Source organism: Vulpes lagopus, chromosome 1 (genome assembly GCF_018345385.1).
Source record: "Vulpes lagopus strain Blue_001 chromosome 1, ASM1834538v1, whole genome shotgun sequence".
Lineage (NCBI taxonomy): Eukaryota > Metazoa > Chordata > Mammalia > Carnivora > Canidae > Vulpes > Vulpes lagopus.
The window spans coordinates 25,980,686-26,002,744 of NC_054824.1; the positions used below are offsets into that span (position 1 = coordinate 25,980,686).

At 36.0% G+C, this 22,059-nt stretch overlaps 1 protein-coding gene across 2 annotated transcripts in view; it reads right to left on the reverse strand.

Annotated features, from left to right (window-relative positions):
• The window catches only part of CFAP206 (cilia and flagella associated protein 206), a 31,887-nt gene continuing 9,828 nt past the window's right edge, over positions 1 to 22,059 (reverse strand). Inside the window, exons 8-13 of one of the 2 annotated variants that reach the window (XM_041767952.1) lie at positions 15,119 to 15,238; positions 13,251 to 13,449; positions 11,407 to 11,547; positions 8,183 to 8,376; positions 3,968 to 4,111; positions 1 to 455 (exon numbers count right to left, since the gene is read on the reverse strand). In XM_041767952.1, the coding sequence (XP_041623886.1) occupies positions 225 to 455; positions 3,968 to 4,111; positions 8,183 to 8,376; positions 11,407 to 11,547; positions 13,251 to 13,449; positions 15,119 to 15,238 (1,029 nt within the window). In that variant the 3' untranslated portion in view covers positions 1 to 224. The remainder of the gene's footprint in view (positions 456 to 3,967; positions 4,112 to 8,182; positions 8,377 to 11,406; positions 11,548 to 13,250; positions 13,450 to 15,118; positions 15,239 to 22,059) is intronic. The other variant, XM_041767960.1, reaches the window with a different exon arrangement.

A 22,059-nucleotide genomic window follows, 5' to 3' on the forward strand; every position in this document is an offset into this window, starting at 1 on the left:
TTTTACTTCCCAATTTTAATAGAATGCAAAATGTGTTACAGAGAACACTTTTTAGTTTTTTGTAGCAGTTTGACAGTGAATATAAGAATCTGGAAAACATTTACACAACCAATAAATGTGCCAGACCCACAAAATTAACTAATTTTCACAGATACAAAGATACTTGTCAATATTTGCCACTGTCCATAACTTAGTGAAATCCACTTTAAAAATTCAGTCTCTAACTAGGTCTCATCAACAGCTCTGGTTAAGTTCACCTTGACCCCAGAAGTGATTTTACTCTGTCCCCCACGGAGACCAGCTAGGTAAATCTGGGGCCTGGGCACTCGGGTGCTGCCTTCTCTCATAGACTGCGTGCTAGCATCCTTGGGTGGGTACACCTGTGAATAATTCTCTCTTCTCATGTGACTGAGATCGGTTTGTACTGAGTGAGTAACTTTCTGACGCAAATTGGCCTAAAAAGAAAGAGAATACACAGGAATTAGCCCATCTCTAAAGAACAAATAATATCAGCCTCCTGTTTTTTCTCAATCCACAGAGAAATTATCCCTACAACACAGCATTTTTCTACAAAGCATTAAAACATTAGAAAAACTAGAACATAATAAATATCCTTTGCCAAGAGGTGGGAAAATACATAAAATGTTGAAAACAGACCCAAGGAAAGAACATACAGATTCAAACTTCACAACGAGTTCACAATTATTTGTTAACTCAATCTTCTAACTCCCTCATTATTATACTTTGAGATTCATACAACTTGGATTTTCCCACCATACTTGGTTTATTGTTTTAAAAGACAAAAATTTAAGATTTCCTTTGTCTTTTTTAAATGGACTTCACCCAAGACTTTTAATATAAAAAGTTCCGATGTCTTCAGGTTACATTTTACAGTATTCAACATCCTGCTTGCTCTTTTTACGGATTACTAGTAAACATGAAATTAAACAGATGACTCAGGCTGGGAAACAAAAAGGAGTTTATGAAAGGGAGACTAGAAAAAAAAATGAAAGGGAGACTAGGATGTACTGAAGTAATAAGGAAGTCCTAGAAAAAAAGCTCAGAAGCATTAGAGCCTGTGAGTTCAAAAGCAGAGACCTCACATTCCAGATTTTGAGATATTACGGGTGACTAAGAACTGAAACAATTTCCCCCACACTGAGTTTATTGTCTAATGACTATGACTTGACTATTCCATTGTCTTCATTAGCGTGATTTTACCACTCCAGGAGACCTTTGCCAAAGGGTCACTACAGAACATCCTGAAAGACACACCTTCAGTAGTAAGCATCAATGCACAGATTAAGCCCTCACATTCTTTTCACCCCTGCCCCATAAATCTTCACCTTCTATTCCCATTACTGCTGGGCTGGGTTTTTCATGATCTTTACCCAATCCAGTACAAGCCTTCATCCAGTACAAGCCTTCATCCCATCCCCTGACCTACTCTTGGCATTGAAAGACCTGCCTTCCACCACTTGTGGCATTCTCAATAAATTCTGACCTTGCTGTTTCCCCCCAGGACACTATCAAGGCTCTGCTAGGGTGGTGGTTCCCCCTACAGCTTTAAGCACTACACTCAGTTTTGTCTTATCAGTAGGTTATATTGCTAATATATGGGGAACTGGCATTCAACATAACATAATTCTAGAGCATAATTAGGTCTACAGTGGGAATCAGAATGAAGTGGAGGCTGAGGAATGGGAAGAGAGGGTTCAGTCAGTACACAGTGCAACCCCACCAGATACCCCGTTCTCTTAACATTTCCAGCCCAGACCTATGCTGGCACCTCTACCTCTCCTATCCTATCCAACCATCACTGCCCTCTTCTCTTTTGCCTATTTATACCTCAGACCAATTTAAAATGTCACTGAAGTTAATTTTTATTTCACTTCTGTTACATAACTTATCAAGAGGTACTGAAATATTTTTAGTGTATCAATGTCACTTGTGAGACAATTAGCTTCTGAAGAACAAAGCAGTGATATCTATGTTACCTAGTATATATCCAGTGGGCTCAAGTGAGTTTAGTAGATGACAGCAAAGAACATCAGGATGAAGCTTCATGAACTACGGAAGAGTGATAGGAATGCTAATGGAACAAGGATCTGGAAGGTATACCAAGAAACTGTTCCTTCCTCATCTCAGGAAATCAAGGGACTGAAAAGCTGCCACCAGAAAGGACAGCAAGAAAAATGTCAAGGATGGTGAAAAGCCTATAAGACACAGAATATACAAATGGACAAAGGCTAGACCTTATATGACAATAGAACTCTGACCCACAACCTCTGTAGCCATAGCTATCAGCACAGAAGAGGCAGGATTTGACTAGCTTCCCTATTTTTTGCTGCCCCTACCATTCAACTAAGGAACAACCAGAGAAAGCCAACTATGCCCACCAAACCAATCATATAAAAGTTCCCACTTTGAGTTAGCCCACGTCCAGTTTTCCCATGTCAACAACATCCAATCAGAGAATGCCTGAAGCTTTCCCCTTTTTTTTCACTATAAAGCTTCCCCACTTCCCCTGCCCACTTTGGAGCTCCCGCCAACTGCAAGTAATGGTGGCTGACTCCCTTGCTATAGCAAACTTTGAATAAATCGCCTCTGTTCTCATTTGGGTAGTCTTTGTTTATTTCCATACCCCATTTTAGTTAAAGAGAGAGATAAAATATACTAAGAAAAGGCGACAGATATAAAAGGGTTTATTTCCTTCAGACTCTAAATACTTGTTTAAAATGACGAGGTACTGTAGAAAGAATGAGTGGGAGGAATTCCCGAATCAGACAGGGATGAGAGTTTCAAAACCATCATTTGAGGGCATGCACCTCTTATGATTAGTGACTGAGAATCAGAAGGATGAGAGAGATCAATGCCTGTAGAGAACATGTTAACAACAGGAGGGGACACTACCTGTGATATAACAGAGATAACCTTCTGCTCCTCAAAAAAAAAAAAAAAAAATCCAAAAGAGGACATTGAGAGTGCTTTAAATGCTAGAACCTCATAGATTCGCACAATAGATGGGTATAGAAAGAGAGAGTGGGGGATCCCTGGGTGGCTCAACGGTTTAGTGCTGCCTTCAGCCCAGGGCCTGATCCTGGGGCCCTGGGATCAAGTCCCACATGGGGCTCCCTGCATGGAGCCTGCTTCTCCCTCTGCCTGTGTCTCTGCCTCTCTGTCTCTCTGTCTCTGTCTCTTCTCTCTCTCTGTGCCTCCCATGAAAAAATAAAATCTTAAAAACAAAACAAAACAAAACAAAACAAAAAAAGAGTGAGCAGCTACCATTGTTCTAGTTACTGGACTGTATAATTGGAGAATAGTTTCATGTTTCTGTATATGCTTAAAATTAGAAGACAATAAAAAAAATTAGAAGACAATCTTGCGATGTAAAGCTGGCAAATTATATGTGAAGAACTCCATGTATAACTTATTGGCTTTAATAAATAATTTAAATCACTAACTCTATGAGTAACAATATATTAAAGTTCCCCAACCTATAGCTCTCAGCCTTAGTGCCGTCTTCTCGGAAACTCCTGAACCAAGTGAGCCAAGTGGAGGAAGAAGCAAATATGCAGACTGAAGTGAGAAAGATGAGGCAGAGGTCCAAGCAAACAGGTAACTTGTACACCCATGGAAGCCACAGGAGCAGACACAAGGAAAGCCAGAGGCCAGGGACACTGGTACAAATTGTTGGACTGCATGCTGACTTTCTAGAACTTGATTCAATGGATCTTGAATATTCATTGCCATCTGATCACAACAATATCTTTGAGAAACCCACCTTGCTCATACCAAAACAGTCCCCTTTGGTCCTATGCCCTGGACCTGTGGCTTGAGGACTAACGCTGTTTTCATTTGTGGATGAATGTAACATATATACAATAAGTCATCTCTTCTGCTGTCTTAGCTAAAGAAAAAACAATCCTCCAACCTATAAATAACTTTAGAAAATATTGTTACAAACCAATTTTATAGCTTTTCTTCTTAATTCCCATTCATTCCACTCATACGATCTCACAATGGTTGGTGGCAATATGTGTGTATCCGTCTGAGTGCTACTTTCACACTTTGTAATTGGTTTTACATAATGTTTGTCAACATCCTTCATCTAAAGAAATAAAGTTTGTAATTAGTACTTATTAAAAAAAAACATTATTTAGGGATAACTAAAAATATTTATCTAAACTAACAAAAAGATTAGAAAAACAAGAATTTTTGAACATGTAATATACTCATAAAGACAACAGAGAAAACAAGCTGGTAGTAGTGAGCTAAATGTGATAACTTTCCTGGGCATTATGACTCTCTTTGCACCTAACTTTGAGGTATATTTTGGAAGAGGAAAACCTAACATCACTCATTCCTAAGTCAAATGCCCTTCTCACAATTGGTGGCATAAGTGAATACTTGGTTGAAAACTGACAGAAGTTTAAAATAGCCATTAAATATTAAATATGAGGGGGCAGCCCAGGTGGCTCAGCGGTTTAGTGCCACCTTCAGCCCAGGGCGTGATCCTGGGAACCCGGGATCAAGTCCCACGTTGGGCTCCCTGCATGGAGCCTGCTTCTCCCTCTGCCTATGTCTCTGCCTCTCTCTGTGTCTCTCATGAATAAATAAATTTAAAAATTAAAAAAATTAAATATGAATCACATTTGTTTAAAGTATCAAAACATCTTTAGGATATATACATATTTTAATGATAGTTGATGATGGGACTTTTATTTTTTGTTGTTTATTTTTTAATTTAAATTCAATTTGCCAACATATAGTGTAATACCCAGTGCTCATCCCATCAAGTGCTCTCCTCAGTGCCCATCACCCAGTTACCCCATCTCCCCACCTACCTCCCCTTCCACAACCGATTGTTCCCAGAGTTAGCAGTCTCTCGTGGTTTGTCTCCCTAATTTTTCTCACTCAGTTCCCCTCCTTTCCCTTATAATCCCTTTCACTATTTCTTATATTCCACATATAAGTGAAACCATATGATGATTGTCCTTCTCCGATTGCCTTATTTCACTCAGCATAATACCCTTCAGCTGATGATGGGATTTTTTAAAGTTTATTTATTTATAATCTCTGTACCCAATGTGGAGTTTGAATTTATGACCCTGAGAAGAGAGTTGCATTCTGTAGCAACTAAGCCAGCCAGGAGCCTCTAGGATAAGGATATACCTTAAACTCAAACTATGCATACACAGCATATTATCCAAGGTGGCTTTGTTTTAGTTAGATATTTTGATTTTCTGCTAGACAACCCACAACGTCACTATTAAAACATTAAATATTAACTCCAGGCTAAACAAGATACGATTATGCTGTATATGAAATTGTTGGAGAGGATGGTAGAGTTTAAGGAACTCAGATCATAACGAAGAGAGAAAAGATCAGCTTCTCTGTTTTTAATTCCAGTATAACAGTGTTATATTAGTTGCAAGTGTACAACATAGTGACTCAACAATTCTAAACATTACTCAATGATCATCATTATCAGTATACTCATATTCCCCCTTAACCTATTTCACCCATCCCCCCACCTCTCCTCTGACAACCACCAGTTAGTTCTCTATATTTGTCTCTCTCCTCTTCTCTATGTCCATTTGTTTTAGTCTCTTAAACTCCACACATGAATGAAATCACATGGTGTTTGTCTTTCTCTGACTGACTTATTTCACTTAGCATTATGTCTTCTTCATCCAACCATGTTGTTGCAAATGACAAGATTTCATTCATTTTTATGGCTGAGTAATATTCCATTATGAATATATATTCTGTATTTATGTATACATATTGTGTGTGTTTATGTATACACACACACACACATATATATGTCACATCTCCTTTATCTGTTCAATATTAACTCCTTACTCCAAATCAAGCAACAGATAATCACTGATTGCCTTACCACCTACCTTAAGATACAATTTTTTACTTTAAAATGAATTATGATATAGTTGGATAGATAAAAACATGCTGCAAGATGATTAGCAATATTATACAATTCAAGTAAATGGCTAGTAGATAATTGTAAGGACCACAGCTTTGAAATATGAAGAGAGAAAACTCATTACTATAGGTACTGAAGGCCACTGAAGAAGAGCTGGGAATTAAATGTACAGAAAAAAGGGAAAAACACGACCAATAAATGGGGGAAGGTTATTCTTTGATGGAAAACGAGGCATTACCTACATATTGCACACCTTTCTGATGATCTGATTCTAGCTTTTCACTGTCTTTTAGGTATCCCACAACTCTGTAAGTTATAAATAAGTAATAGCAAGGCCAAATAATGCTTATCTATAGACATGCAAATTTATAATTCTTTCAAAGTTTTCTATGTAACTTGACAATGTAATTCTCAAATTTACATGGAAAGTAGAGTCAAGTATAGCCAAGATTCTTTAGAGAGGAAAGGGTGGGAGAACTTAGTCTACCAGATATCAAGACTTATTATAAGGCTACAGTAAGATATAGGTACAGGAATTCTTCAAAAATTGAAAAACTGAATAGAGAGCCTAAAAATTAAGCTTGTGCATATAAGACACTGTAGATGCTGGGAAAGGACAGAGTATTGAACAAATGGTCAAGGGACAATTCACTACTCAAATGGAAAAAAAAATTAAAATTAGATCTTCACCTCCCCCTAAACACAAAAATTAAATCCAAGTCATAGACTCAGGTATAAAAGGCAAATCCATATTTTTTTTACAAAACAAGGCAGAAGAATATTTTTATGATCTAAGATACTTGAGGATTTCTTTAACAAGACATAAAAGTTCAAGACATGAAAGAAAAAAGATTAATACATATTAAATTGAATTTTTATTTGTGAAAAGAAATCACAAAAACAATGAAAAATATAAAACTGGGAGAGCATAGACTAGTGGAACACAATTGAGAGCCTAGAAACAAACCCATTCCATATGAGAATTATTAATTCAATGGAGGTGTAATAATACTGAGTGTCATCATATTGAAAAGCATATGTTTTTATTATCATTACAGTCACTGCTGGGATCACAGTTTTAGAAGTAGTCAGACTAAAAAATATAATTAAAACCATTATGTTTTATTAAGACATAATTAATGAAACTTCTAATTATTTTAAAAACTCAGTAAATGATACTTCTTATGGATGAGACAACCCAATACAATAAACATAAAAACATTCTTTATTTTATTTGATTATTTTAATGCAATTCCACTTAAAATCTCAAGAAGACTTAGGAGGAAACTTGGCAAATTTATTAAGAAAATTACATATATATATAAAGATTCATGCATCACTATCTAAGATAATTTTGAGAAAGTAAAAGGGAAAAAGCTTGCACTATCAGATAATAAAATATATCAGAAAGCAATAGTAATCATGACGCCTGGGTGGCATAGTCAGTTAAAAGTGTCTGCATTGGGCTCGGTCATGATCTCAGGGTCCTAGGTCAGAACAAGGAGCCTGCTTCTCCTTCTCCCTCTGTCCCTCCCCCACTGCTCCTCCTCGTTCTTTCTCTCTCTCCCACTCACTTCCTCTCAAATAAATACATACATACAATCTTAAAAAAAAGAAAGCAATATAATTAAAGCTGTATGGTGCCAGTGTAGGGACAGACACAAGGACCTATTAAATTATCTTACAACTCTAAATTATCACCTGTGTTATCTGTGCTAAGCTCCTTTATTTTTTTTTTTAAGATTTTATTTATTTACTTATTTGAGAGAAAGAGAGCAGAGTGAGACAAAGCATGAGCAGGAGAAGGGACAGAGGTGGAGAGAAGCAGGCTCCCCGCTTAGCAGGGAGCTCAACAAGGGGCTCCATCCCAGGACCCTGGGATCATGACCTAAGTTGAAGGCAGATGCTTAACCAACTGAGCTACCCAGGCACCCCTGTGCTAAGCTCCTTTAATTTTAGATAAAGAAATAGTATAGTTTCAATTATTTATCTAAATGTGGTCTTTCTCTTCCAATTTGTCCAGTCTAATTCATCAGCTTGACTCCTTGTTTTCATTATTCTTTATGGATTTCATTAGTTTCCCTCTTTGTGGGTGAATCTTTTCTGATAGCATTAAAGGCCCTCTTCTGATCCTGTCCCTGCTTGGACTTAGGAAACATTCTACAACAAAGTATAACATTTTCATTAACTACACTTTTAAAAGTCATAAATTCTTAAAATACCAACTCTGCTTACTTGAGAATATGGAATGAGGGTTTCGAACTGTTGATGAAGTTCCAGTAACTGAATTAATTCTGCATTTTTTTTTGCTTTTTCTTTAATTAAATCAATATAATGTTCAGGATTTTCTGCAAATAAGTATGCAGCATCTTTGGTATGGAAAGTGTAATACTTTTCTTTATATTTCAAAATTCCAATTGCTGGATTTCCTGAAAATTAAGAAAAGGAAATGAATTAGGTATGAAATATTAAGTGATGGGATCCCTGGGTGGCGCAGCGGTTTGGCGCCTGCCTTTGGCCCAGGGCGCGATCCTGGAGACCCGGGATCGAATCCCACGTCAGGCTCCCGGTGCATGGAGCCTGCTTCTCCCTCTGCCTGTGTCTCTGCCTCTCTCTCTCTCACTGTGTGCCTATCATAAATAAATAAAATAAAAAATTAAAAAAAAAAAAAAGAAATATTAAGTGATTCCATGTTTATAATGCATCCATAAAACCATCCCCTATATACTGCATCTTTAACATATGGCTTTTGTTTTTCATTTTGCTAAAATGCTATAATTTGCAATTTTAAATTATACATTTGGTTAAATTATATTTTATTTTTATGTGAAATTCATGTTGAAGTATGATTTACATAAAAATGTACTATCCAGATATAAAGGGTTTGAAAATCTTTTATGAGAAGCCAGTCATCTGATGTTTTTTTCAAATCTCCTTTAACTACACTAACTACTGTATACATTCTTTTAAAAATAATTCTAATTCTATGGGGCACCTGGGTGGCTCAGCGGTTGAGCGTCTGTCTTCGGCCCAGGGCGTGATCCCGAGATCCGGGATCGAGTCCCACATCGGGCTCCCTGCATGGAGCCTGCTTCTCCCTCTGCCTATGTCTCTGCCTCTCTCTCTGTGTCTCTCATAAATAAATAAAATATTTAAAAAATAAAAATAAAAATAATTCTATAAAAACTATAAAGATGGGACTTTTCCAAAATACAGGAGGTTTTTGTTTGTTTGTTTGTTTGTTGAGATTTTTTAGTAATTAGTAGTCTCTACTTCCAGCATGGGGCTTGAACTCATAAGCCCAAAACCAAGAGTCACAGGCTCCATTGATCCAGCCAGCCAAGCACCTCCAATACAAATTTCTGTTAGAAAGTATTTTCCACTGTGAACAGATACTACATAAAATATGGATTATTAAATATCCACATATTGGTGAGAAAAAGTAATATTTTTTCCTTGTTCAACAAAATGCATTGGCTCTATTCCTGGCACTAAGGTTTTTTTTTTTTTTAATATTTGATTTATTTATTCATGAGAGACGGGGTGGGGGGCAGAGACACAGGCAGAGGGCAAAGCAAGCTCCATGCAAGGAGCCTGACCTGGGACTCGATCCCAGGTCTCCAGGATCATGCCCTGGGCTGAAGGCGGTGCTAAACCGCTGAGCTGCCCTATTCCTGGCACTAAGGTTATAAAAGAAAACAAAGTTCCTGCTCTCAGTAAATCAACAAATATTTCATGGACCAGAGAATACTGCAGAAAAAAAATTAAACATAAAGCCAGTTAAACACATAGTGAAAAGAAGAGGATGAGGTTGATATTTTAAATTGGGTGATCAAGGAAGGCTGTAAAATGAAGGAGCAAGGTACGTAGCTATATGGGGGATAGAGTTTTCCAAGTAGAAGGAATAGGAGGGCAAAGGCTCTGAGATAAAAAATGGGCTCAGAATGTTCAAGAATAGCAAGGCCAGTGGGACTGGAACAGTGAGCAAGGGAGATTGGTTGGCAATGAAGTTAGTGACATCATCTGAAAAGGACCCTAACTGGTAAGCCACAGTGTCATCTTGGCACTTAAGCCACGTAGTCTACAGTCCTGAAAGGAGGGAAGTCCTACAAAATTCCTCTGAAGTAATGTGGGCTGCTACTGTCCAGAAAATAATGTAGTTAACAGAAATAATGTAGCAAACAAAATAATCAGGACTAGCTTATTCAGAGAGGATTATGAAACTCATAGCTCCTCAAGCCCTCCTACTTTCCTATTTCTATAGGAATCCTAGTTATTGGAAGCTGGAAGGGGCCAAACAGTTCCAGACTAGAAACCAGGCTCTTCTGAATCTTAGCCCATAGCTTTTTCAACTACATCATGCTACCTAACATCGCCCCACAGCCATGTTTCTCTGTTTGTGTCTCTTATGACTCCCTTCCCTTCTTATTCAGAATGGTGGATGGATAGGATGGATAGAAGGAAGAAAGGAAGGGGAAAGGAAAAAAAGAGAAAAGAAAAAAGAAAAGGAAGAAACCATCTATATTCTGTTATTTTTTACTTCTTCATGGCTCTTGACTGTTTCTTCCCCAGTATCAGTGATTCTTACGGGGCCTCCAAATACTATTCTCTCAGCTTCTTACAGTAAACCTTCTGTTACTTCCATTAAGAAAAATCTAATACCATAAAAAATGAGGCAGTATGTGTGTTCTGTTGCCTGTATAAACAGAATTCCAATAATTATTTCTAATAAAAAACGAATACCCAACTATGAAATATAGCAAAAAAAATAACAAAGAAAGAAAAAAGGAAGAGGTTAACGGTATAAGATAAATTAGAAATAATTTTGTCAAACTGTTTTCAGTATAGCCCTAAATGACTTTTTAATTACCAATTCATAGAGAACTTTTTGGATAATAATTTCTGGCTTACTCTTTGTTTTAGGAAAGCCCTAGTAATCTATACATCACAGAGATATTTTTACTTGATAAAATACTGGCCATTTCCTTAGACAGATCTGACTTATCCAGAAATCCTGATCTATGTTAATGGAATGTAACCATAAAGTGACAACATATTGTTTAATAAACATAACCAGCCAGTTAGAGTTGCTCTTTCAAGTAATTACTTTGGAAGATGATATATTTTAGTAATGCCATGTGAATTTCATTGGACGTCTGAGTCATCCCTCTTTTTACAATACTGTGGCATCCATATTTCATTATATACACATTCCATCACTCATCATTCATAGCATAATTTCTTGGTTATGTCAGTCTACCAGATTATTCCATGAGTACTTCAAAGATGAAGACTTTGGTCTGGATCATCTTTGTGGCTCCTTTCCTAGTTCACCACCGATCCCATAAAATTTTAAAAATGAATACGTTTTTTTAAAAAAAGTGAATAAGTGACAATAATAGCACTTTATCCAAAGAAAAAATGGGAAAGTCAAAGTAATGTTGTTCCCAACAATATACCTGGAAGGAGAAGACCATCTGTTGTGGCAAATGTATAACCACAGAATCCTCGATACTGAATTAGCAATTTATCAAAATTTGCTGTTGTTTCTGGGAAAAGCCATTCTTGCTTTCTGAAATCCACCAGATGTACTCTATCTTCTAAAATGAAAGAGGAAGACAAGAAAAACTTTAATCAATAAGAAGAGTAAACAACAAGGAAATGAGCAGAAAAGACTGGCTGCTATGTAACTAGAATAGAGAGAGACAGACTTCACTCAAGGCAGTAGAACTCTTTATAATATACTAGGTGGCCAAATACTTTGAATATGATGCTGACATACTAGGACTATTGCTTCTTAAAATGGCGGGGAATGTACTCAATGGAAAGATTCAAGGATTTATCTCTCAGTAACTTACTTTTGATAAGATGTACAATTTTTGTTCTTTACACTTTTAAAATTCTTCCTAATGGTCACTGGTTTACCTATAGACATGTGATAAACACATTGTCTAAATTTTTTTTTCTTCAAATAAAAATGCATATTTATAAGACACTGGTCTCCAGGGTTCTTATCTTTTGCAATCCTACTATACTTCTGGGCCTGGCTGTATATCAGAACATCAGCTACCACAAATGCCCTTTTGGTCACAACAAGAAGTAAATGCAAATGCTGGGGAAAATAAACCTTCTTTCTTTTTTCCTGCTATGCCCTGAAAGCCTCAAGAAAGGGATGAGATGTGGCAAGTGTCAATTAAATTCTTTTAGAAGAATATTGGGTCTCCCAATTCACTGGGATCAGTAACTGATAGTGCCCTATTGAATATAAAGTGGTGACATATGGTGGAAAATGACACGTTAACTCTAAGCAGTCAGTTGTCTTGCCAATATGGTTGAGTTTAACATCTACTGTTGAAGTGACTTTAACATCTTAATTTCATGTAGTATTTGTGTAGATAGGCTGTTTTAACAAAATAAAAGGGGTAGAAAAAACTTTAACTGGAAGGATACTTTGAGTCTTTCTGATTTAGTTTGCAGGGGGTTTATATTCTAATAGTTTAAGAATGGAAATTACCACTTCATTTTTATTTTCCACTTTCAACAAAACTTGAATTTGAAAAGGAAATTTAGAGAGTAAATTATCTGATTTCATTTTCTAGAAAAACCTTTTTAGGCAACAACTTTCAGACTCTATTTTGGCATTTCTCATGAACTTCAAGTTGTCTTTAACTAAGAAGATGCCAAAACAGGAAAAAGTAGTTTGTTGATAAAGACAGCCTTTTCATAAGAATCAATGCATCTCTTAAAGGTTCTAAAATAAGCTCAAATGTGCGGGAATAAAATTCACTGATTTATACATTTCAGCCTGACTCTGAAGTGGATATATGGCAAATAGCATTCCAAAGAAATGGAGCTTTACTTGCAAAAAATATGGCAAAGAATAATAGTATTTTCTACTATGAATCAATAATAAAATCACAAAGACTACAATAGAAACACATAGGCAAGGAGCATATTATCAACTAAAATGCTTACAATACCATGAAGAATGGTTATTGCTGGATAGTAAGGTATTCGGTTTATGCGTTTTCTGTTTGCAATATTTTCTATAACAAACATTACTACTCTTTTAATCAAGAGAGATGTTTAATACCTTATCAGAAGGAGCCTGAACTTCTTATTTTTTTTAAAGTAAAGTCTACACCCAATGTGAGGCTTGAACTCACAACCCCAAGATCCAGGAACATGGGCTCCTGGGACCGAGCCTGCCAAGTGTCCCACACATGAAATTTTTAAAACAAGAGTAGCTTTATTCTAGAGGCAATGTTAAGAGGAAGAGGAAGTCAAGGATGATTTCTATTACCCAAGTGTTCTTTCACCCTGCACACATCGGTTTTCACAGTCAGTCCATCAAGAAGATTCTGCATTACTTTCTCAGGAAAGAGTAGATCATGAGCACCCAGGAATGGCTCAAGATGAGTTGTTAAATTGCTGAGGACACTAATCAAAACAGTTTCATCCTGGAAGCTAGTCCACAGTCTGGAGAGTGCAATGAAGATGGGCTGAGCAGGAGAAAGCAATGTTCAAAATATAACTGGCTCATAAAATTATAAGTCACTGTACTCTTTTAACAAATTTGTGTTTGTAAAGAAATTCATTCTTCCTGAAGATAAGTCAAAGTCTCCTGAAGTTAAACAATAACATCTACATAGCATCTGGACTCATAAGTTATGAGAAAAAAACTTGGGGACGCTTGGGTGGCTCAGTAGTTGAGTATCTGCTTTTGGCTCAGGTCATGATGCCAGGGTCTTGGGACAGAGTCCTGCATCAGGCTCCCTGCAGGGAGCCTGCCTCTCCCTCTGCCTATGTCTCTGCCTCTCTCTCTGTGTCTCTCATGAATAAATAAATAAAATCTTAAAAAAAAAAAAAACTTGTATTTTATTTCAAAGCATTTTATTTTAATGTGATTGTCATAAAGTTAATTTACCCAAAAAAGTCAAACACATTTGATCCCCTAAGAAAGTTTCATGGATGCTTGACCTCAAAATATCAAGGGAAAAGATCTTTTCTTTTAAAGAAAAAAAAACTAAATATGACTCATTACCATTAGATTTATCTGGCTCAATTATGATTTAAAAGAACCTGGAAAATCTAGAGATACATCTTGGGGCATATTTTGTGATCTGCAAGTTAAAGATTTTAGGTCAGTGAGATAAAATGTTTTTTATTCATATTAAAGATCACTGACATATAGAATAAACATAAAAAATTAATCAGGTCCTACATAGCCTTTTGTTTCTTGGTTTTAAAACCTAATATTAATATAATGAAATATTACTCAGCCATTATAAATGACAAATACATTTGCTTACAACGTGGATAGAACTGAAGGGTATTATGCTGGAGGTTATTATGCTGAGTGAAGTAAGTCAATTGAAGGACAAACATATGGTCTCATTCATTGGGGAATATAAAAAATAGTGAAAGGGATTATAGTAGAAAGGAGAGAAAATGGGAAATATCAGAGAGGGTAACAGAACATGAAAGACTCCAAACTCTGGGAAACAAACGAGGGGTGGTGGAAGGGGAGGTGGGCAGGGGGTTGGGGTGACTGGGTGATGGGCTGAGGGTGGTGATGAGCACTGGCTGTTATGCTGTATGTTGGCAAATCAAACTCCAATAAAAAATGTATAAAATAAATAATAAAACCTAATATTAGAAATGGTTACAGAAAATTATCAGAGCTTCAAACTGCTCTATAAAATACTGTATATGCATCTTATACCTCCTTAGGACTACCAGATTTGCCCATAAGATGGTGCAGGTAATCAGAAAGTCAGTATATAGGCCTAGTAAACACAGTAGTTATCCTCTATCTCTTCATAGAGGTCACAAGTTACACCATCTCTTTGCTGAAGACAATTTCTAACCAGCCACTGTGAACATGTTTTCAATATTGCATTATGAATTCAGTAAAGGTTGCCACAAACTTTACTGACATTATGGCTACCATAACATATATCTGCATCTCCAATTTGTAGCAATTGCCTACAAAGAGAATTCCCTCATCCAACCTACACTAGTAGTACAAAATAACCATAAAGAACAGGACCAACTTTATAAAACAAATATATTTTTAGTAATTAAATATAATTACTTCTGATTCAATTATGTAGGACTCAAAGGTATACTCACTCTTAAGCAAGGTCAAAGTTGATGGTGAATACTTACGAAGACTTGTGATGTTGGAACAGCTGTCTTTGACTTTATAGTCATTTTTAATTGTTCCAGTTGGGCTCCTAATTGCTTTGTCATCATTTCTACCTCTTGAGCACAGGTAATTACATCTGACTATGAAAACAACATAATGTACATTAACATTTTTATAATTTCACTACAAAAATCATGTATTTTAAGTCCCATATGGTCCCCAAACCTCCTGAAGGTAAGCACAATGAAAGCAGAAATTCTGTTCTCCCTGGTATCCTCAAACCAAGAATGGTACTGGCACATGGATAGTGCTCCAGAAATATTTGTTGGATGGGTGAATCTTTTGAAATACAAAAGCTATAATTTTTCCCAAAGGTATTCTTTTTCTCAAGGTATTGATATGTGCTATAATTATATTCCTGAGAAATGGATCCTATGACACAGATTTGTTCAGCTGTTATTTTCCCACCCTCAATAATAATATTAATGAGGTGTTCTTCCAAAAATTATTTGGATACTAAGGTTTTTATTTTTATTTTTTTATTTATTATTATTTTTTTTATTTATGATAGTCACAGAGAGAGAGAGAGAGAGAGAGAGAGAGGCAGAGACACAGGCAAAGGGAGAAGCAGGCTCCATGCACCAGGAGCCCAATGTGGGATTCGATCCTGGGTCTCCAAGATCGTGCCCTGGGCCAAAGGCAGGCGCCAAACCACTGCGCCACCCAGGGATCCCCTGGATACTAAGGTTTTTAAAAGTTACATCCAAAAATAAGATGTTAAAGGTTGACTCTGAAATAATTACATTTATTCCTACTGTATGCTAAAATCATATTAAATACTTCTAAGTCCAAAAAAAGGGATGAGTATAAATAGGAAAACCAAGATGCAGAAAGGTAAGGAAATTGCCCAAGGATATAGTTAATAAAGGGTGGAATCATGGTTCTGTCCCAGACCATCAGAACCTAGAGCTCAGCTCTTATCCATTATATTGTACTGTCTGAGATTTGACTAGAAATGGAAATGGTATGGATTTATCATTACAGTGTAAAAGAGTGACAATCACTTGAAGAGAAAAAAAAAAGCATTTAAGTCTTCAGATACTTGTAGCCAAACCACAAGCGTTACTAGATATTTTTAAATGACAATTATTTCATAAAAATATCATATATTACTGTATTTCAACTAACACAATCTTTATTCACAAATGTACCATTATCCTGTCTTAATTTTACCCATATTATTCTTTAAATATCTCCCTTCCCCTTCTGTCATGCTCCATGTAATTGTCTATCCCATCTAATAAGTCTCTCATCTACCCCACAGTTATTCCCCTTGTTTGTTAGGTTTTAGAAATCAAATATGAGAATGGAGTCCTAAAAATCTCTTTAGATTTGTGCAACAGCAACAAGAAAACAAATAAATCAGCATATGCTCTCCAAAGTAAAAGTTTCATCCAACACATAATTTCTTTAAGCCTATAACTGAAGATACTTTAGACTTCCTCCCTGGAGCCATGTTTTCAGGGACCAATCACAGAATAGGCACACAGGACTTCTTGATTTTTCCTGATAATGACCTAAAACAATCACTCTGCTTACATGTATCTAAAAGAATTTGTTCACAATGATGTGGAAGTTTTAGTTGTAAAGTTGGTCCTCACAAATAAATAGAAAGATATTCTGTGTTCATGAACTAGAAGAATTAATATTGTTAAAATGTTCATGCTATGCAAATCAATCTACAGATTCAATGCAATATCAAAATTCCAATGGCATTTTTCAAAGAAATAGAATAACAATCCTAAAACTTACATAGAGGCATAGAAGACCCCAAGTAGCCAAGTAATCTAGAGAAAGAAGAACAAAGCTGGAGGCATCACACTACCTAATTTCAAACTGTATTACAAAGCTATAGTAATTAAAACTATAGTAGTGGCATAAAAACAGACACATATATTAATAGAACAGAATAGTGAGCCCAGAAACAACCCCATCATATATGGCCAACTAATTTATGACAAATAAGGCAAGAATATGCAATGGGGAAAGGATAGTCTCTTGAATAAATGGTGTTGGGAAAACTGGACAGCAACATACAAAAAGAATGAACCTGGACCCCTATCTTAAACCATACAGAAAATCAACTCCTATTGGATTAAGGACTTGGATGTAAGACCCAAGCTATTAAATTTCTAAAGGAAAACATAGGGCAGAGTAAGCTTCTTGATAGCAATCTTGGGGGTGATTTTTTGGATTTGACACCAAAAGCAAAGGCAACAAGAGCAATAATAAACAAATAGGTCTACATCAAACTAAAAAGCTTCTACAGCAAAGGAAACCATCACAACAAAATGAAAAGGCAACCTGCTGAATGGAAGAAAATATTTGCAAATCATATATCTGATAAGAGGTTAATATATAAGATATACAAAGAACTCATACAAATAAATAGCAAGAAAAAAACCTCCCAAACAATCCAATTAACAAATGGGTAGAAGATCTGAATAACATTTTTCCAAAGAAGACATACAAATAGCCAACAAATACATGAAAAAGTGTTCGATATCACTTACCATCAGGGAAAGGCAAATTAAAACCACAGTGAGATATCACCTGTTAGTATCAAGAAGACAAGTGTTGGCAAGATGTGGAGAAAAGCAAACCCTCATGCACTATTGGTGGGAAAAGTAAATTGGTATGGTCAGTGTGAAAAACAGTATGAAGATTCTTCAAAAAATGAAAAATAGAAATACCCTATGATCTAGCAATTCCACTTCTGGGTATATGTCCAAAGGAAATGAAAACGGCAACCAGAAAAGATATATGTATCCCCATATTCACTGCAGCATTATTTATAATAGTCAAGACAAAGAAGCAACCTAAGTGACCATTGATGGATGAACAGATAAAGAAAATATGGCATATATACACAGTGGAATATTATTCAGCTATAAAAAAAGAAGGAAATCTTGCCACTTGAGACAACATAGACAGTCCCTAAGGGTGTTATGTTAAGTGAAATAGGTTAGATGGAGAAAGACAAATATAGTATGATCTTACTTATATGTGAGATCTAAAAAAACCTAAAAACAAGAAAAAACCCAATCTCATAAATACAGAGAACAGACTAGTCATTTCCATTGGCAGGGGGTGGGGATGGGGGTAAAATGGGTGACAGGAGTCAAAAGATATAAACTTCCAGTTATAAGATAAATAAGTCCTGGGGATATAATGTAACAGCATGGTGACTATAGTTAATAATATTGCATCGTATATTTGAAAGTTGCTAAAAGAGTAAATCTTAAAAGTTCTCATCACAAAAAAAAATTGTAACTGTGTGGTGAAGGATGTTACTTACTGCCGTATTCATTTTGTAACATACACATATACTGAATCAATACCTTGTACAACTGAAACCAATATAATGTTATGTGTCGATTATATCTCAATAAAAAAGGCAGTTTCACTTAAGAATATCTTTGATGATACAGTAAAAAGAATTAGTTTTATTAAATCTTGATCCTTAAGTACAAGCCTTTTAGTAATCAGTGTGATGAGATGGAAAGTACATGTAAAACATGTCTGCTGTATATTAAAATGCATAGTTCTCCCAGGAAAATACTTACTGATTGAATTCTGAGCTGAACTAGCATTTTTCCCCCCAGCAGAACATCATTTTTACTTGATAAAGCAACTGACCAATAAATTATAACTACTGAGCCTTAGCTATTTGGCAGATATTTTCTTCAAACAAGTAAATGAAATGAGTCTGTCACTTCAGAGAAACAACAGCTTTGGTTGCCAAAGATAAAATTTGCATTTTGAAAAACTTGTATCTGCCACCATGAAATTGACAGCATCCTAACACTTAAACCTATTTCTAATGAGACTGTTGGTGGAAAAAAAATTAAATTAGTCCTCTGGGAATGCTATCACTTAAAAAAAATATTTTTTTTCATAATGTGGTCCAAAAAATGCTTAGGGAAAAAAGCATGTGAAGTTGGCATGCTTCTTCCCCATTCCCTTTTAATTGATAAATTCCTCATATTTTGTTCCACGGACATTTTTAACAAGTCTAAAAGAAGTACAAATTCCACCTGATTTGTTTACTTGCATTATCATGAACAATCAAGAAGTCTGGGGTTGTCTATTCTGTGAATAGCCCTGCAAACATAGCTTAGGGAGAAAGTCTACAAAAGTCTTGACATATACATTTAAAGAAATGTTACATTACAACTGCAGCACTTATTTGCATCATAACAGTAAGTGGCTTTCTCTCTTTGGTGACTGTCTTGCACTTCAAAAGCCCACAGAGGATGGAATTCTGTTCTCTCAGCTAAGACAAGTCAACAACATTGTGATTACTCCTCCTTCTTCTCTTTCACAGAATCTAGATTTGTTTACTGTACCAGATAAAGTCCTAATTGAAGAAAAAAAAATAACTCACTACCTTACCCAGGCTATAATTAAATTTTTTAAATGTTTACATAAGCTGTATGTAGCATTGGCAGAAGAAAAAATTTTAAATCAAAATCAACTCTTCAAAAAGTTATATTAATATACCTATCAAATAATGTGACCTTAAAAAAGAACATTCACAGATTTTATAGACAGGAAAAATTCTCAGCTAAACATAAACTGACATATTTTATATCCTAGAGATAATACTAATCAAACTAATATCCATTCTGTAATAAAACAACCTTAACTATAACTAAGGTAGATTGATGAGAGAAGATTGGATATTTAAAAACAAAACAACAACGAAACAGTGAGTAAGCCAAAAAGAGGCAGATGACAATTAGGAGAACTCATTCTGACCCTGACTGAAGTTAACATGAAATAGTCACAAAGAGTGGTGAGATGAGAAAGTTAACTTTCTCAATAACATAAGCAGCAAAGGGCTTAAAAATGAGATACTGTCTAGAAACCTAAGAGCTCTCCAGTTCACTCCCCTACAGAAATAAAATCAGAGCTGTTCTGCTAAAGCCCTAAAACAATGATGATGGTGGCATTAATAAACATTAACAGCATCAGCATAATTATCAATTTAATGAGCCCATAACTACATGCCAGGCACTGTTCTACCTTATATAGTATGAGCTATCAACAACCCCATTTTACAGATCTGGAAACCAAGACACAGAGAGGTTAGGCAATTTCCTCAAGGGCATAGATTTATTTTTTTTTATTTTTTTATTTTTTATTTTTTTAAGTTTCATGATCTTTTTTTTTTTTTTTTTTTTTTTTTTATGATAGGCACACAGTGAGAGAGAGAGAGAGAGGCAGAGACACAGGCAGAGGGAGAAGCAGGCTCCATGCACCGGGAGCCCAACATGGGATTCGATCCTGGGTCTCCAGGATCACGCCCCAGGCCAAAGGCAGGCGCTAAACCACTGCACCACCCAGGGATCCCAAGGGCATAGATTTAATAAGTGGCAAAGTCAGGATTAGGACCCAATATGTTCTGGTTGCAGAACCCACGCTCATCACTTTACCTTCTACTTACTGTCCCTCTAGCTCTGAGAATGAGAACCCCAATGAGATTTTTAGACTGGAAGTTAGCTGAACATGCCCCATGATTAAAAGCTCTGAAAAGATGCGCTATAATAAATGACATTCTCTACAACATCTTTACGTTATGAGTGACAGTTTCCAAAGGTTCTTTCTTATGATATCGCTTCCAAACACAGATAACAGAGTAAATGTGAGGTTCTTACTCTTGTGGACCTGCAAGCACTTCAAAATAAATTGATTGTAAAATCCTCTTAGTATCTGACTAGTTATAAAAGGCTGATAACCACAACTTCATGTTAGAAGAACATCTACCCAAAAGAATCATTCAATTTAGAACAGCTGACCTAGAGTCCTCATTTCTGAAGACAATTAGATAGTAGGGCAGTTGTGAACACCACCTACTAGTTTGTTGCAATGAAGTCATATCATCTGGATGTTTATTTTTCTATTCTCTACAGTAAAGAGAGAAGACAGATCAAGTGCATCCAGAAGTAGTAACAAGTCATTAAGATACAAGTTGAGAACACATCCCGTTCTGTCTTTCAAGACATTAGTAATGTTCAGTCATATAAAAGACAGTTCAGGGATGCCTGGGTGGCTCAGCAGTTGAGGGATCTGCCTTTGGCTCAGGGTGTGATCCCGAGGTCCCAGAATTGAGTCTCACATCGGGTTCCCTGCATGGAGCCTGCTTCTCCCTCTGCCTATGTCTCTCTCTGCCTCTTTCTCTGTGCCCTCATGAAGAAATAAATAAAAACTTAAAAGAAAAAAAAAAAGGACAGTCCATGACTTGGAACGCATGACTTGGACGCATGACTTGGAACACAGAGGTTGTATAAAGGTAAACAGTGACCAGTGGAATGAACGTGTTAATTAATTCGATGGGAGAAGTTGCTTTCACAATGTATACATATATCAAATCATGACTTTGTATACTTTGAATATCTTAGAGTATTGTCAATTATACCTCAATAAAACTAAAAAAAAAAACAAAACAAAAAACAAAATCATTGACTGATAGGAACATAGCTTGCTATAAAGATGTAGTTTACGAACTGTGTCTGCTAAAACCCTAGGGCAGGATGGAGATGTTCGTTGGTGATAAGGTCCCTCAATCCTTTCTTCTAGATTCCTGTTTTGTATTTTTAGGATTTTGAGTAAGTTTCCATCTGAAAGAAAGTGCTCTGCCACTTTAAAAACAAATTTTAAATCACCACTTTACCAACTTTTCCAACTATTTGGGGATACTGTTTGGCTTGTTCATTAAATCTAAAAATATTAGCAATAAAAATCTTTTCAACCAATTTTTCCAATAACAAATGTTCACATAAAAATTATTTAGGTGCCAACTACCTGCCAAAAAGTAGACTAAATATGTGCTCTGTGTGAAAACAATGCAGTATTACTTACATGCACACACATACCACTGCTTAACTACAGCATGCTA